The sequence below is a fragment of the Fringilla coelebs genome (genome assembly GCF_963513975.1).
Source record: "Fringilla coelebs genome assembly, chromosome: 1".
NCBI lineage: Eukaryota > Metazoa > Chordata > Aves > Passeriformes > Fringillidae > Fringilla > Fringilla coelebs.
The window spans coordinates 35,150,595-35,169,706 of NC_140028.1; the positions used below are offsets into that span (position 1 = coordinate 35,150,595).

Genomic DNA, 19,112 nt, shown 5'->3' on the forward strand with positions numbered 1-19,112 from the left:
GTGAGGACAATGGTTAGTCCCTACCTGTGAAACATGCTCTTTAGAAGTCTGTCATCCCCCTTCATGAAGCTGAACAGTCCCACATTATTTTGTCTGTCTGTTCTGTCTGAAACCTTTCCCAACCATTGGCCAGTATTTTCCTGACTTTCTCTGAATCTTTTCCATTATGCTATATCCTTATGGAAGAGATAAGATAGTTCCAAATGCAGGGTCATGACAGCATGATTTCTACTTTGTCCTCTATCCCTCCTAAACCATTATAGCCTCTGCTTTACTGATAACTACTGCAAATTGAGCTGATGTTTTCTCCTCATATCTTGAGGTCTTCAACATGAAATGGAATGGCAAGCTCATAGTCAATTATTTTGAATGTGAACTTAGGGTTTGTTTTTTCCCCAGTGTCTTTCACTTAAGAGTAATCTACGCTGATTTTCATCTACTATTTTATTGCTCAATCACAAAGTCCTGCAAGATTATTATAATAACTCTAATTCTCCAGAGTTACTGCTCATCTTTAATAAAAGAATTGAAAAGAGTTCAGTGGAGAATTGGAAGAATGACTACTTAAGAAAATTCAACTGAAAAATGACAGATCAGACGAATTGATTTCTTCTATCTATACAAGTGATGGCTTATCAAGGAAATTATAATCAAATTTGGGACAGACTTTTAAGCATGAGCTGTAGCAACAGGAAAACAGGTAATAGTTTTAAACTAAACAAAGGTATGTTCAGAATAGAATAAGGAAGAAATATTTTATGATGAGGGTGGTAACACATGAGGTTGGCCAGAGTATGCTAGATGCTCCATTTCTGCAAACAATCAAAATGCTAGAAGTCTACTGCTCAATAGGGAAGAAAATCTGGTTGCTAAGTTTATGGTATACTGGACAGAAAATGGGAATTGAAGGGGGAAAAGTAGAAGAAAAAAGCTACTTAAATGAGGCAGGAAGTAAAGCATTGTAATGAAAAGGTTAAGAAAACTCTGCAACAGACCACATGAGAAGCAGCATGCAGGAGTCCCCAGTACTGGAGGCTTAAGAACAGATACAACATACAACAAATATGTGGCAGGAATGACACAGGGATAGATGTTGATTACAGTTAGACATGTTCAGTCCAGACCTTCTGCACCCCCAAGTAGCCTTTTCTCGATGCCATTTTCTAAAACTTTATCATAATAAAGAAACCTCACCATGCTGAGACTGGCACATGATTAACAGCACTGAGAGCCAGAATATACATATATTTGCAAAAACTATCTAAATTAATCACATGCAGATCCTGGACGTCAGTGCCGTGACTACCTCTGAGAACAAAACCAGCCTATTTTTACTTGCATCACTCACTAGACACACTAATTTTAGTATCTCACTCACATAATAAATCAAATGCATTGATTTAAAAAGGAGTCTAGCTTTATATAATCATGTAATTTATTCTTTAGTTGGGACACAGATTAGACTTTTCTTAAAACCACCAAATTCTTATTTCTTTTGAGGAAAAGCCCCCAAGAATTACTAGCAACTTCCTATATGACATCTTTTTGTCACCACTCCTTCCAAAGATGATACTTCCTCTTTTTATTCCTGAGTTCCTTCAAAGCCTTCTTGCCCATCCAGGCTGGACATTTTCCTCCAGGCTGCTCCTGTGCCCTCAAGACCTCTGTTCTGAAGCACGCCCACCATTCCTAGACTCCTTTGTTTCTAAGGGCTGCTTCCCAAGGAACTCTCTAAATAAGTCCCCTAAATAGGCCAAAGTCTGCCCTCCAGAAGTCCAATGTAAAAGTCTCATTAATGCTCCTCCTGATTTCAACAAATATTGGGAACTCTATAATTTCATTATATAATTTCACTATGCCCCAAGAAGTCTCCAGCCACCACATCTCCCAGCAGCCGATCTCTATTTGCAAACAACAGGTCTAACATAGTCCCTCCCCTGGTGGGCTCAGTGCTGTTATGATACTTTAAAAAAGGCATGAAAACATGATTAGTCACTTAAATGACAACATAAATTCTCTTCTGGCCTTTTTGGGTTCATCAGCCTTTTAGTTATTTTTTTCCTCAGAGCTCTCTGCCCTCCTGCAGCTCCTTTCCTAGGCTTCTGTCCTCTCCACTCTCCTGCATCCTGAAGTCACACTGCTGTCAGGATGCTTTACATAGTATTTTGTGTGTGCAGTTCTTTACATGAGTATATACATAATTTTAAAAATTTACCATAAGTAAAACCATTCCACAGACCCAAGTTCATACCCACGCTCACAAGTTTGTCTCTTTCCTTTAGTTCTCACAGACCAGGTGCTTGTTATCTTATCATAACTGACAAGACAACTGCTTTGAACATTGTTCCAACAGTACAGCTGGAGCTATTATTAGTCTTGTTCAACATGATCTTAACCTCATTCAATTAAAAATAAAACCATTCCCTTACATTATCCCTTACGTTAGGTGTCTCTGGTTATTCAGTACTGGTGCACCAAGTTGGAAAACACATCAGCTTCGAGTAGAGATTATTTCCTCTTGTGAAAGCTGATACTTACAGGAGTTAGTGCTGCTGAGTAACAGATGGAATAGATGTCCTTTGACTTGCACCTCCCTGTGGCTAATATCTTAATTCCACAAAAGGTTTAGTGTGTAAATGAGATAATAAATTCTTTTGTTTGCTGTATGTGGAAAAGGCACATGTATTGCTCTTAACTAAATGTTCTGCATTAAGCCCCAAGAAGCCCTTTTATTTCTTTTTCTTCCAAGTTTTATGGCCTGCATTATGATCCTGACAGTTAAATCCTATAGATAATTTAAACATTAAATCCAAACAGGTTTCTAGAAAATACCACAGTGTGTTGTTGAAATTACTCCAAAACATTTAGAATTTAATGGAGGGTTATATTTCTACTACAGAACTCCAAGACTGATTGAAAATTACAACAAAAGATTATTACTCTATTAAATGCCATAGTGGTTTCCTGCAAGAGAAAGGATGTGTGAAAAAAGTCTACATATACTAGCACACATTTTGACAGCATCTGTGTGTGGTATTGAGATAGTGGTATCTTTAACAGCTATTGATCACCTGCTGTTTTACTTCAAAGGATGCAGCCTCATCAAAAGGCCTTTTTTCACATCTGTATTTGAGCAAGTACAGCTACAGCTGCTCAAAACCTTGTCAGTTTTTCATTTTGTCTTTCATTTTCATTACATAAATGCAGAAGATACAAAAATGAATCAGCATTTTCTAAAATGGCCTAGATCTGTATTTTGGAAAGGTATGATTTGACAGAATACATCCTACAAGTAGATTTATGCAAACCCCTACAACCATCTTTTTTCATTGCAAAATACGCAGATCTGCCTTTTGTCTAAATCTTCAGGAGCAGACATATCAACCTATACATGCAAGTTCATCCATATAAAGCAGTAGCCCTCTTTTCGAGTCCAGTTAAAGCTGTAATTCCTGAGCAGATGTACATTCAAGAACTTCGAGGATGATTATTCACCACAGAAACTTAATTTATGCACCAAAATAAGCGAAAGCCCAATACAAAAAGGAATGAGACTAAATACTTTGATGTACCTATGCTCAGCACCAACACTTACATACAACTGATGCAAATCTATGGTTTGAAACTATCCACAAAACTGCATTAACAGACCAAAGGTCACACCTAGCATACGCATATTTTTCTTTACAGCAAGTTAGAAGCAAAGCACAGCTTTTTAATCATCTTCATAAATGTGACTGCTGCACAAAATATGTAGCAAAGTTAATGAACATAATAAATTAGGTGTCATCTAGAACCCAGAAATTATGAACCTTGTCTTATCTGTGATTAATTGTTACAATATTTAATTATGGTATTTTTCACTTCAAGATTGAGTGTATCCTGTATTTTGCTTATGATTTTGTTGTAAGGTTGAAAGCTACCACAGGCTGGGATATATGTTCCATATGCATGCAGAGTGATTAAGTCTGCCCTCAACCTCTCTTTCATCAACTGAACAGGTTGAGCTCTTTAATCTTCAGTTTATAAGTTTTGTCTAACAATCTCTGGACCATTCATGTTCCTCCCTTGAATCCCTTCCAAGATACATCCTTTTGAAAGTATTTTCTGATATCAAGATACTTTAGAAAATGTTGTGCTAATACAGTAGAGTGCATCCTCCATTTTCAGTTGATATTACTTTTTAATCCAGTTTTTTTGGCATACCTTCACACCAAGAGTTCATGTTGAGGTGATTATTTATCCACAAGAGCCTCTAAATACTAATACCATATGATGACCAAAGAGTGAAAAGCATTGTTTTGTAATAAGGATATTGTCCTCAGGAATCTTGCCTGGAAGTTCAAAAACAATGGGATTTCTTTTTCTCCTTCCCTTCTATACTTTCCCTTAATTCAGCATAAGTGACTTTTTACTGGCAATAGTTAATAATCTTAAGTTGTTTTTATCAATCATATATATTAAGATAAAAATTGTCTTACTCAACAGACTCTTCTGATGTAAGGTGACACCAAGGCAGTTACTATACAAAAATCACTTAGTAAAATCATAAAAGAAAGAAAGCATCTGGTTAAAGATGGCCTATTCCTGTATTAAAAAATAAAAAAACACCTTCAACAATAAGGGAAGAAAATTTTTAAAAAAAAAACAAAAATAGGCAAAAACACAAACAACAAAGCACCCAAACGAAGAGGACTCAGAGAGACACTGCACAACATTAGGACAGAGGCTAAAAAATGCTTGGTCGAGTCATTCCTGTTTGATAGCTACACGTGTTTGGAAGCACACAGGTCACCCCTGTCACAGCATACATCGCAGTTGAGATAGCCACAATACATAGAATATCATCGTACAATGTCAGGAAGCTTCAACCCATACAGAGTAACACCATACCTCATCAGAAGGCTTCAGGCATCTGCCCATACAGAATAACATGACATCACATCAGAAGGCTGCAAGCATCTGCCCTTCTTTTTCTTTAGCCCAACCTTTCATACCCCTGATTGTTCATGATGGCACCTGTGTGCCCTCTGTTCCCTTTGGTGATTGCTCAGTGCAGCTGGGCACTCCACGGCTCAGTGCTTTCAATGCTGTTCACCTGCTTTCCACAGCTGCAGCCCACTCTCCCAGGGTGATGTTATGATGCTTGTATCCCCATTCGTCTGTTCTGTTTACGCTGGATATTACGTTCTGTGCCTTCAAGACTGGCTCTGAAGAGTGAAAGTTCTGTTGTGGTTTCTTATCAGCCTGCTCCCCCACAGCTGGTGGGACACAGAGACAGGGCAATACAAAGTGCTGCTTCTGCTTTTTGCTTGGCTTTTCGCTTTGCTCCTGCTCCTGCTTTTTGCTCTGTTCCTAAGTTAGTTTCGCTAAGCAGTCTGATTTTTTTCCCTATACTGTTTTTCCCTTCCCTTTTTTGGAACTACTAGAACCTGCTCTGGATTGGGACCTGGCAAACACCGAGAGTTTGCACCTTGTGGCTGCAGCAGCTGCCCCCAGCGCCGGAGGGACTGATAACAGAGCGACCATCCCCAAGAGAGACTTTCTGAATTTGTCATCTTTTTTGTTAACAGAGTGTTGTCATCTGGTATTCTTCATTTTGTGTGCTGGGACTGCCATTCCTGTTAAACAAACAGGTTCTTTCCACTTTTCTCTGAGGAATCCTTCCCAAACTGGTTGGGGGGGGGGGGGGGGGGCGCCTTTTGGAGGTTTTGTCCCAGATTTGCCCTAAACCAGGACTCCCAGTCCCCACAAGCAGTGTGCCTGCACTCCCCCCAGCCAGCACCTCACCTGTTTGCGCATGACGTCCGTTGCCTGCATGATGTAGCGAGGGGGCAGCCCATGGCTCCGGGCCAGCGTGATCGCCTGCTCCAGGGTGACACTCAGAGTGCAGCTGCAATGGGGCAAACAGGTCAGCCATCTGATATCTCCCCAAAATAACTGCTTTTAAATCTACCCTCTTTAAAAAAAATTATATATGAAAAGATTACATAGTAAACGTGCCTCCTATACCTCCCTCGCCCATGCAGGCATTAGCCTGAACAGTACAACCTTTCTAAGATTTTGAGTGCAACAAGTGTTCTTGCCAACTTACAATCAAATATATTTGTTTTGTTTTGTTCTTAAGGAAAAAAACCCAAACAAACAAAACCCAACTCCCCCAAAACCACAAAAACAACTAAAACACACACTAAAAACTATGGCTTGGCAAGTGCACAACTTGGAGACTAACAACCCAAAAAAAATTTTTTTTGCAATTGAATAAATCCCTTTTCAGGTGGTTTCTGCATGTTCTACCTCCCCCTCCACTCTTAAAGCAGACCAAGGCTTTGTACCAGGATCCCAACCTCTTACAATTAATTTAGCTTGATTATTGTCTTGGCACATCAGTGCAGTGCAAAATTAAGAGACATCTACCCCTTTCAAAAAAGAAAATAGATGAAAACTACATTCCTTCAAATGAACTGGCCTGTGCTGTTTGCCAATCTTTTTCAAAAAAAACACTTGAGGACAAAAACTGATTGTGGTTCCTCATCTAAGAGAAAGGCTGTCACTGTTGTATCAGAGCAATCAGAAAAGTTTCAGAGCAGTAGGACAGACAATCTGCCAGCACACCAGGCAAGAAGTAGTAGGGAAAGTCATTTTGAAGATGCCATCTCATTTTCATTGTTATGAGGACAAGAAAAAATGGTTGGTTTCTCATGCAACCAAGACCACAGCTGTAGAAAACTCATGGATAGAGACAAAACACCTGAGTAGAAACAGGTGCTTTTAGAAAGAACTTGTTTGAGGGCTGCTATAACCCAAGAGGTGAGAGTGGCTGTACTGTGCACCAGTAAATTGCTCAATGATTTTTCTCTTCACAACCAAAGTACTGCAATAATCAAATCTCTTGAACCAGAAAGATGGGTTGTACACAAAATTATTCTGCCTCAGCAGAACCTGACAAAAGTTGTAATTTTCAAGTTCAAATAATAAAACTAAGACACATTATTAATATATAATTTTGAGCACCCTTTTTGGCAAAATCCTGACCAAAGTGTTCTGCATAGTTTATAATATGCACACAGAACAGACAATATGTTTCAATCAAACACTTATCTTGCTGAGCAGAAGATCTGTAGGAGGAAAAATGTGTCTGTACTTATTTTCTTACTGAAAAAAAAACCCAAACCCAAAATGACACATTTTAAAAACTGCTTAAGCTAATTTCTGGACTACAAGAAGTTTCACAGAAGTGAGCATAGAGGATACTAAATTTGATCTGTAGCTTTATTAATGGTCTTTCATAAAAAATTTATAAGCTAAGTGATTTTCCTTAGTAATGAGATAATTTTCATTCCCCAGTTTCTTGTATACACTGGCCTCAGTTAACTTGAGACAAGAATCTATTGATCTTTTCTGTTCTGTGTTTGATTAAGGTGTAAAATAGCTCAATGTTAGATTAGAAATTCTAAACACTGTTTTCATCTTGTCTTTGAAAAGTGAAATATTGCACAAAATACATGTTCATAATATTTGCCAGCGCCAAAATTTAAACATCCAACCTTCAAGACCAGATTGCAAAGGAGGCTTTGTTCTACTGACAGTGGAAATAAGCGAAAGTATTTGAAATGTAGTTTGACAGATACAATCTAAGCCAAACAGAAAGGGCAAGAAGTTTCTCAGTAGGTATAATATGTATTAATGGGCTCAAAGTACAGCTCTCAAGCAAGTAGTTCCTGAGCCAAGTTTCCCAGAAATCCCATCTTTCTGGAACCCTTAAGACTGCAAGTATCAAAAAATTATATTCCGCATGCGTGAATCAAAACTAACAGATGAACCTTCTAAATGAAGGTCATATTGAAGAATTAAGTGCACTTTAGTGATTGAGTACAGGCTGCCAGGCTGCTCCCCAACCAAACCTGATGAAATGGCTGATGATGATGGACATTATGAGGCCTCTACATCTGAGCAATTCCAACCATGATTCAGAACTCATGCTGCCAAGTGCATAGATAAAGACATAACCAGAGTGAGAAAAGCACAGGCAGCACAAAACAGCATAATAAAGATTTCTTTTAGAGGCTCTTATGGAGATAGGCAACGACTACAGTACAGTTCTGAAACACATATGCTAAAATTTAAGATCTCTCTTCACAGCAAGTAAGAATAGCAATTCTAAGGATAGTATTTTTAACATGGCCTATGAAATTAGTAGCAAAGACACTCACGATGACAGCATTGATGATGTTAATTATTATCACACTTCTTCAATAGAGCATTTTACGTTTGACGTGAAATCCTAGAGTAATCCTGGTTAGATACATCCACATTTCTCTTTTAAAAGAACTTCTCATTCATTAACAGTAGTTAAAAATTGTTAAAATAGCATCAGAGACATGATTGCATTTGAATATACTGTTTCATTAGAGGTGCAATTTAATATCACCAGATTTTGTGTTTCTCCTCCGGCACATAAAAGGTCTGATGAATGGCAGAGTTAAATATAAACTATAGATTATGGCTTTTGCCCTGTGATTAAGAAATAAGGTTACTACTTTCGAAATAAAAAGACCAGCAGCACTCAAATAGTGTGATTTTTGCTGAACACCAGATCAGTGAGATGGCATCTTCTAACAAAACTGATCATATTAACCTTCCATGAGACTATGCTGAAGTGACTCATTTATCTACATAATGGTGCTTTCTCCCAGCTCTTCAAATAGTTTTTTTTAATTAGTATATATCCCTTTACACAAATCAAACTCCCCTAGACACCTACTGTGAAAGAAAAAATGCACACACAAAACATCAGATGGTAACATGAAAAAGTCTTAACTGAAGTACCTCAGCAATAGGGCTGCCAAGCATGGAGAGATTAAGCAAATGCAAATTTAAACCAATGTAACCGCTACAATTTTATTAAATAATATCAAATCTGGTTATTCTCCATCTTGTAAAGTTCTTCTGGTGTCTGAACAGAGTTCAATATCAAGGATTGTCAGCAAATATGTGCAGTAAGTAATAATCCACTTTTCTCCTGCATTTCAAGAGCTGATAAACAGATGGTATTAAAGTTTACAAAGCAATCTGGAAGCACTTCTGACCTCTGAAAGTATCTGGTCACTTGGATGCAATCAGCCCAGACAAGCCAAACAAGGAAAATATTTGGGGAAAAACCCTCATAACATTCTGTTATGGAAAGCATAAAGCCCAAATCCATAGATTTAACAGTGAAAACAGATCAAAATATGTTCTGACTCCCTCTCTTTTCCTCTCACCCTTTTTTTTTTAATGTGAGAAAAACAAAAGACCCAAATTCATCATCTCAGAATTTATGTCAGTTAGAATGATAAATTCCCTGCCTTGACAGATTACAACAGCAAGGCAGAGACATTTGGATTTCCCAGGACAACAGAGCTGAGAATTCCTCATTTCATCCATTTGGTTTCCAAGAAACAGAAGGGGCTGCAGCTGCTCCCAGCTCCTGCCTGCTATCCCCAGTCTCCCATCAGTCATGACAGTATTGATGTGAAGATTAAATACAAACTTTAAAACAACTTCTGGATCAAACCATTCTGAACTTGCCTGAAAAAGTAAGGCTAAATGATTTTCTATCACCAACGTGATTTTCACTAAAGGGCTGCAAATTGGCAGGACAGATGCACATCAATCCTGAAAAATGGAGTTGTAAAATAAAAATACAGACTGAAATTTTCCGAGAAAATGATTGTTTCACAACAGTTTGTCTAATATCACCTGAAAGGAAAAATAATTTTGAGTTTGTGTTCACTACCTACAGAGGTGCCATGCAGCAAAGTGCATATTTAGGTTACCAGAGTAAAAAGGATCTAAATCATCCAGTTCATTCCCAGCTTTCAATTAGGCTTTTAGCCATTCTGCATCCAAAAATGCACCAAAACATCCCTTAGAAAAATGCCCTGAGTAGAAAAGATGAGGTGAAACAAATTGGTTTAGTAGTTACCACAGTAAGAGATGTCAAAATGAATTATGTTCTATGTGAACTGGAAAAAAATATGAAAAGGGTGTATGTATGCTTAGTCTAATTAAAAACTAAAGCTTCTACTCAACATGTAATTTAATGCCATTATTATTATTTTATTTAGTTTTCTTCCTGTACATCATAAGCTAATCATTCCTACGTTTGACCATTTTTACATCAACTACACTACAAGTAATCCTTCTTTTTCTGCTGTCATTTAAATTAATATGTACAGAAGGAATATTATTTAAATCAATGCATAAAGTAATTAAAAACTTAGTGTTAAAGTAAATCAATTTGGGGTAAACATTTTTGGGGGCATTTGTCTAGAATTAATAGTGATGACTAGGTAATATGCATTGATTCTGATGAACGATCTGAAGAACAAAATAGACAACATAAAACTAAAAAGGAAGACAAATGTTGTTCAGGACTATAAAAAATGGGTGTACAAAGTATAGGCAGGCCTAATTCAAGACTCTTCCACAAGCTCCAAGATGTTCTCATTGTGGAAATGTGTCTCCATGCAAGTAAAACTGAAGTTTGCATTCTCTGTGCCCATATACTGAAACTCTGCAGAATAGCCTTGCTTTTCAACAGAGGTAAATTTGGCCAAACATGAAGTATTAGAGAGAAAATGAGCATGAAAATCATACACTAAACTACAATACTGTATTTCACAATTACAGTAAACTCTGCTGGAGTTCAGGAATTAGTTTCAGTCCCTTTATCAATCTTTGTGAAGCCAAGATGTTGCCAGTGTGGAAAGGTCACTCTAAAATCAGCGTTGGATGGAACCCATCCACTGAAGGCCAGTCTAACATCTAGAAAGCCATTATTATGCACATGAAGTGTATTAATTCCACTCTGAATCAAAACAAACACTTCAAAAAGTAACTCTCTGTGGAACACACACCATCGCCACACAGACTGGCCGCGTGCAGCCCCTGTTAAAGGGATTTTTTGCCTTTCACCCATTAAGCATCAGCATGCAGGGGTTTCATTCACAAAAGGCACCACTGTGGTTACACAGTTGTGCAAACCTCAGAATAAAGATATCCCAACTCCCTTTTCAGGCATTCCTCTGCCATCCTATGACAGGATAATCAAACCAAGCTCTATCAGATATGTTCAGACACAAACTAGCAATAGATTTCTGACTTACTGAAGTAGATGGCATGAACTTAGCAAGCCAGAGAATCATTCTTGGGAGGTAAGTATCTATTAGTCGTATACCAAATCTACCCTTGGTGACTGAATTTTTTTGTAGGTTAAAAACATATTTTTATCAGGGTTATTTGGTTCAATATTAGTAATTTTTAATAATTAAGTATGAAACACTAAGGAAGTAATGTTAATTTTTTTTCTTTACAGATATTGTAGATTTAAAGATTATTGTCATCCAGTCTATTTTCATAAATAAATGTAAGTATCCTGCCTCTTTAAAACAGAGAGACTTTCAAAGAAAAATTAGGAAAAAAAAGGCACTTCTTTTCACTTCACATCATCCGTCAGTGTTGAAAAACTGCAGGGAGCATCTTTTCACAATCATTTTTCCTGTAAGATCTTAGCACCTCTAGTCAGCTGGAAATGTTGCAAGGAAGCAATTTCACTACTAAATATTCTTTGCTTGATGAGAGAACAGCATTTTCAAAACTTTAAGCCATTCCATGCCTTTTATTTACTAATTTTCCATCGTACTTGCAAAAATAAACAAACACAATCTAAAGGCATCTGAAACCCCAGCTTTGGCCATTATCTCTTATTCTGTGCAGAAAGTCTTTCCATTAAAGGTTTCTTCCTCTGTAAGGAGGCAAGTAAATCTGGTAAAAATTTGTAATTTACTTCTTGTCTTGTAATAATACAAGCTATTCACTTACCTCTCTTTATGCCAAAAATTAAAGCAGATCTGGTTACGTTTTTAATTTCAGATTGTTTCAGAGGTCTTACTTTATTTTTATTGTAGAATAGAAGATTTTGCATGAAAAACACCAGTTTCAAAGTCCTGCAGATAAGGCAATTGTGCAGGAACTGAAGCATGAAAGGATGATTCTACAGAGCACAGTAATAGCATTGTGTGTCAACCCTGCTACTAAACATCCATAATGTTAAAAGAAGACCAAATAGAAAAAAAGCACACCTTCAAATCTGTACTAGTAACAACATAGACCCATCTCTTCTGCCTCACTGCATTTAATGCACTTGTCTGCATTTTCAAATAGCATTTTAAACAAATTAGTGTCTCAGAATTTAAAACATGCAAGAGAACAGTAAGACTAAAGTCCATCCAGTGTATGTATTAGATACACTAGAGGTGAAAAAGCAAAAATGTACCAGATTGCCTATGAAAGATAAATATAGAGCAAAATAAAACAATTACTGCCTTAGGAACAGCATAGTACTATTTGTGCCAAATGTCTTGCCTATTTTATTTTAAGACAAATTCTCACATATTTCAAAATTATTTAGTTGGTTTTAGGTAGTAACCAGCACAAAATGTAATACCCTATTATCCTAAGCCCTAAATTATCCTGTTCTACTATCCTAAATAATACTCTATAATCCCAAATAATTATTTTACACAAAGGGAAGTTTGTTTATGCCTCAGTGGGTATGGCATCATAAAAATATACTAATTGTAGACAGACAAAACTACCATTTAAAAAATAAAAGAAAATCTTGACTAAATGGGAAGGTAGCAGGACTAAAAGCCCAGATGAGACCAGATGGCTGGAGAAGGGTATGGATTAGTTTTTCAGTCTGTGCTAACCTGTCTCCTGAAAGTAGTCCCATCAATCCCTGAAAGCTTTCTTACTGGGGAGTTTACAGCCTAAAAACAGCTGCAAAACTCCAAGTATTTTTTTTTGTAGTATGGACTCATTGAGCTCAGAACTAAATTCTTAAGGAAAATTTCTGAATCTAAAAGGAAGAATTCTTGTGCTAAGAATGTCAAAAATACAAATTCAGGGTACCTATTTTTCACCTTGTTTAATCTGATTCACAGAAAGGCAGCTGGCCATGATGGACAGCTTATGGTGCTACTCTGCTTTGCAATGTGGAAGATGAAGTGGGTTTGGCTGGATTGCAGGACCACTGCCAGCTACAGGAGACAGCATAATCAACACTTGGCAAAACCTGCCTCATTCTTCAGCCAAGTGTCTGCCAGCCAGAACCCCACTGCTTGAAGGATGGTAACACTAAGGAGAGAATTTCTGCAGGGGAAATTAAAATTCAGAAAAGAAAATAAGACTGTGATTTTTCTGGGTTTCATCAAGATTATAGAAGATTTTTCCCTTGATCCTCCAGGAAATGCAAAAATTTAAATAAACTTGGGATTTGTTTCATTTGGATGCTTTAAATTATTCCTTTGAGCCTGCAAGGCCTATGGTCCCTGAACAGACTTCTGCAGCTGCTGCACCTAATTTCATTTTGGCACAGAAAGAGGCAAGGACATGTCTGTGCAGTGCAGTCTTGCTCTTCTCCCTCAAGCAGGAGCTAGAATCATGATTCAATAAAATTTAAAAGTGCCTTTCATCACCTGCATTTCTACAGACTGATAGCAACTTCAAACAGAATGAACACAAGCAAAGAAAGCAGAATGTTGTTTACAGGGTGACAGCTGGCTGGCAGGCAGAAATATAATTATGAAAGATAAAAAAGGTAAAATAAAAATGCAAACTATTGATTTCTCAAACTAATTCAGAGCTCAGTTCCTCTTGTTGATCAACAAGGCATGTTCGCTTATGATAATCCAAGGGGAGGTTTGTGGCACTCACATCACTTAGGACAGTGAAGGTTAAAGGGACTTATTTTCCCCATCCTTGGTTTTCCGGTGCTCGAAATGTATTTGGAAAGAACTGCTGTCTGAAATAGATATAGGATTGCAGGCTTTAATGTAAATTGGTAAACATATTGTCGTAATAAAAATCAAAGAAAAGCAATCACCAGCAATTCAAAATCCCCAGCATTATCTTGCATAGAGGGATCAAAGTATGAACTCTGTCAAGCTGTTTTAGCCCAGCGCAGCGTAAAAAGCAATTTAATATGGATCACAGAGAAGTCAGAAACCAAGACACTGCTGATCCAGAGATCAGCAATCACTGTCAAAGCAGACAAAGCTGCTGTTTCATAGTTCTTGGCCCCTTCTGCATTGGACTGTCACCCAGTGCCTCCCTCACAAGCTATCTGGGACTCGCTTCTGGTTAGTAGGAGCAGTGGCAAAACCTCTCTCCCCCTGCCCCCTTGTTAATCCATGACACCTAAATTCACAGAACACAAGAAGGGCTCTCCAATCAGTTCAGTAAGTGATGAATAAATTGAGGGAGGGAAGGTGCGTGCACATGTGTATATATATATCTATCTATATATCTATATATATATATACATGTATATATTTTAAATTCTATTAAATGTATTTAAACTTTGACAGATTAATGTCTTGCTCAGCTCCCACTCCCCATGAACAAAAGAAAGATGCTGATGAGTAGAGCACCCTGTACTCTTCCAGAGACTCTCAGACATGCACTCGCCTTAAAGACCAATCATAGAAACTGAGTTAAAATGAGGGCTTTTAAAAAAAGTATGGGGGAGCCTTGCTCCAAGTTGAGCTTCATTTTTAAGCTGGCAAGACTGACAAATGAATAGATTTTCAAAATTTAATCTGCAAGAAAAATTCACATCTTTCCCCCATCTGTTCATGCAGTAGCATCTGCAGATAATACCAGTTTTCAACTCACATATTATCCGTGGCCTAGTGTTAAAAAAGTCATGAGTCATTGATCTGGGCCCAGAAAACGTGAAGTTCTGCAACTGATCACGATCATGGACTTCACAGTATTTCTTTTCTAAGAGCACAGAAAGCCAGATACACTGCTGAGTACAACTAGAGATAAATATCCCCTCTAACTGAAAATCAGTAGCTGGAACTCCAAGGAACCAGCTAACAAGCTAAGGAGCACTATTTTGCAACATTATCTGCCCTGATTAAATACTACTCCAACAAACAGAAGAATTTAGCCTTCAAGATTGCAGGCATAAAGCAAAATCCTCTGTCTATGGGACTTGATCACATGCAGCATCTTTCCTCTTGTGTCCTTCTCACAGGATTTTGTGCTGCTGCAAGACTGTTTCACTCTTGAGCAGCAAGGAGAGTAGGTCCACAAAAACACTGCAGAATTTAGCTCTAGAAATGCTGGGCACAAAATTCACTGAGCAAACCAAAACCAGCTGGAAACAAAGCAAGCTTTCTATCTGGGCAAAGGTAATTTCAGAATGTCAAAAAACCAAAGCCCACTTAGTACTGGACTGTAGAGATGTGTCCAAGGGAGACCAGAAAGAGAAAACAGCACATGAAGTGACTTTATATGACTCCAAATGCTAAAGAAAAACTTCTTCATCCATCCAGTTTGCATCTGCAACAGCAATTTCAGGAAATTGTTATTAAAAACTTCCTTAGCTTTAACCACTCAAAGCGATTTTTTTCCCTTAGAAGAGTGAAATAATCCCTTCTTGTCTCTAAGTACATGAGTTTTCTTCTGAACTTCCAGGTACAAACCCCTGAATACAATTTCTCAAGTAGCCCATTCATTTTTCCTGGAGGGCCCATCTTGAAATATCCCTGATAATGCCAAGAGTTGGTGTTTCTTTCTCTGAACAGATGGTAGCCACAAAGGCAGTATTAATGCACATATGAAGTAGCAGTATCTTGTACCAAAACTCAAATGGACTCACTGTAAAGTAGAGCTTGTCATGCTTTAGAGAAAAGCATCTTGCACCTTTACTTTATGTAAATAGATGATGATGAATCCTTTAACATCTAGACAGAAACCCACACAACACTTTTAAATCCCGTTCCCATGCTCATAATACAGCCTTTAAAACCAATATGTTGGTTTTCTAACTTTTTGTTGCTAAAAAATAGACTTCTATAGACATTTTAGGAGTTTTTACCTTTGAATCACCCCTAGTTTTGAGCAGAAATCTGATGATGAATTAATTTTCATCTTAGAACAGCTCATGTTCAGATTTAAGCAAACCAGATCTTATTCAGTCACCAAATTATTCTGAATAATTTGTGACCCACACACTACAGTTTATTTGGGTAAATCTGACTTCAGAATTTTTGGCACAAATGTACTGACAAATTCATGAAATGATGATCAAACCCAGAGGCAGTCTTTTTTCAGCTTAAAAAAACCCATCAGAATTATGCCCAACGCCTTTTCTGATCACATAAGACATGGAACTGAAAGCAAGACAAAGAGAAAAGCTGTACAGCCTCATGGTCTTCTGAAACAACAGTGTCATGACAGCCCGTGCTCCACAGCATTTGCATCTTCACCTGATATAGTGACTAATGTTACATAACAAAGCTTTTTCCTGCTATTCCCTAAAATTAAGTACAGTATACAGTATGTTATGTACACTTGTATCATTGACAGAGAGTAATACAAATACTCTGTTGCCAACTCTCAAATGGCAAACACTGTCTTTATACAAGTTAATTTTTTTGGCTGTATATGGAGCTTTTCCTTTTTTTCATGCCTGATAATCTGCATTGCTTATGTTTCAATTGCCTTTTTTCTTCTTCCCTCCTCAAAGCTCTTAGGAAGAAAGGATTTTAATCAAAATCAGGAGAAAGTATTGCTCATTCTAACTCAAGGTATTGGTAACCAAGTCTGCTAAAATAAGGACTTGTATAGATCAGAAACTAAACAGCATTTCTAACATACTGCTTCCCCTGATCTACAGTTTGGAGTTCTCATGAGAAGAGCACATTTTTAGTATCAGATTATTTGTTATGTTAATTCTTTTGTTTTTTGGGGTGTTTCTCTCTCTCAAATTTTAATCTTTACTTTTTTGGTACACTGTCTCAAAAAATTGAATCTGCGCAGGTGGAACATAAATATATTGCTGCTTGTGACAAATACGATTAAGTACTAGAGAGTTCTGTGGTGATACTATTGTCATACATATATTTGTCTATTAAAATCTCTTAGGGTTGACGACAAAGTTCAGTTGACCATAGGTCAGTCTATTTTTTGGCATTGTATTAAAAACATCAACCATCCTTCAGGCTGAACCTCTTGTTATCATAAGGTGCACCTGCAGAAATGCGTCTTATTTCCTTGAATCAATCACCTTTTTTCCTGGACTCAAGTTCTACTATTATTCCCCGTACCATACAAAGTAAATAAAAATTTCAGCATTTCTTGCCTGTATTAAGAGTTCAATACCACACTTACTGCTCATCCAGGTAACATTCCTCTTTCTACTTTAGCAATTAAGATTTCTGCCTTTTACTGAATTGAATGGGGAAGAATCTCATTACAACTGCCCAAACCAAAAAAAAAATTGTACTGCCCATTTCTGTCAATCACTGCAAGCACAATTCTAGAATTTCCACAAATCTTTCAAGCGCACTTGCTGTTTCATATCAGATATTAGATATTTAGCGTAAGATCCGTCTGTGAAAAGAGCCTGACTGCCAAAAAAGGAGGAAAAACCCAGTTGTCGTACCGGTGAACGCCACTGTTGCACATGATGATGTGGCAGGCTCCCAGGCGGCTGCAGAGCTCGGAGGACACGGAGAGCAGCCCCACGCCCGAGGCGCTGCAGGCGGTGTAGGCGCAGGCGGCCGTGCGCTTGGAGCGGATGAAGGAGCCGATGAGCCGGTACAGCTCGTCCAGGCAATTGAGAGGCCTCATCAGCTGCCAGGGAGGAACAGAGAGGTGTCTGAATATTTGCTCCTGCGAGCACATGAAATACTCTATCAGAGCAGGCCATCAGAGGCGCAGTAGAACACCAGGTCTGGCTGAGAAAGCCCAACTCCATGACATAAATACCAAACACAGAGTCTTCTGATACACGACAACTCCCTAAAGCTTTTCAGTTCTTCCCATCACTGATTGTTTCCTTCCCAGTTCCTGCCTATAGAAGTGGTTTTCATTTCAACAGACTCAATTTACCTGTGAGTGCTGTATCCATTAATGGGCTAGGAAAGAAGGGAAGACAAAGAAGCAACCTACAACTGTACACATATACAGAAGATACCAAGACTTGTTAATTGACTTGCTGAGAAAATCAACTTACATTTATGACAACACTGTCTTTTATTTGTCAAATGTCTAGTTCCTAATCCTAACATCAAAAAATAAAATTTTACAGATTTTACATACTACAAAGCAAAACCAGTTAACTTTGTAGTAAGACTTAAAATAATCCCAGCATTACTGTACTAAGAATGAATGAAGTAAAGAAGGCAGCTTTCAAGTGCAAAGCTTGTGTCAGAAGAGAAGCATTCAAAAGTGGTCTAGCAATGAAAACCAGTATCTCATGGTCCTTTGTGCAAATGAGATTGTTCAAAATACAAATTTTCAGACCACCTAATTCCAAATTCCCCCTTCTCTTTATTCCAGAAACACCTAAAGATTGCAATAAATCCCCATGCTACTCAAAGAATTAATCTATTGAAAGATTAACTCCCTAAAGATGGTTTTAACTAGTTAGAGAAACAGCAGCCTCACTTGGTCCTATGATAGTTACTTCATTGAAAAGCATAGATGTCAAGAAAATCAGCTATAAAAAATAGCATGTTTTAACCTGGGTGCAAACAGATTTAACTTGGTTTAGGTTTTACTGGATTAATTTGCATCTAAATCTAAATTGATTTTATCTGGTGTCATCTACTAATGCAGAGCTATGGACAATGAAGTGAAAGGTGCAGCCAAAACTGGATCATGCACTCACTCTTGGCTTGCTCCAGTTGCAAAATAAATGCATTAGCTTAACCTAGCATCCCTTGGTCAGATGTGGATTATGAGATGCTTTGCTCTTGCCCTTGAATTTTTGCTGAAATAGACAGGGAACAGATTTAGGGGCAACAAGCACCTCCCTCACAGCTAAACATCCCTGCTGCACCTGTGACTGCTAGGCAAGCTGCTGACTCGCCAGGGAAGGAGTGGCAAATGTCCTTTGTCCCCCGTGTGCAGTCCTGCATGCATCCAAGAAACAGGAACCACCAGTCTGGTAAAACCAGGGCTGATACTGACAGAAAATTTTAGTCTGACATAGAGCTCAGCTGATGAGCACTGTTATTCTTGAGCCATAGTAGCTCAATCACTTTCAC

General features: G+C 37.9%; 1 protein-coding gene across 1 annotated transcript in view; it reads right to left on the reverse strand.

The window, feature by feature from the left end:
* The window catches only part of PREX2 (phosphatidylinositol-3,4,5-trisphosphate dependent Rac exchange factor 2), a gene marked incomplete at its 5' end in the record, with an annotated part of 167,792 nt that overhangs the window by 10,300 nt on the left and 138,380 nt on the right, over positions 1-19,112 (reverse strand). Inside the window, 2 exons of the mRNA XM_084203160.1 lie at positions 5,791-5,893; positions 17,504-17,694. Coding sequence (XP_084059286.1) covers positions 5,791-5,893; positions 17,504-17,694 — 294 coding nt within the window. The remainder of the gene's footprint in view (positions 1-5,790; positions 5,894-17,503; positions 17,695-19,112) is intronic.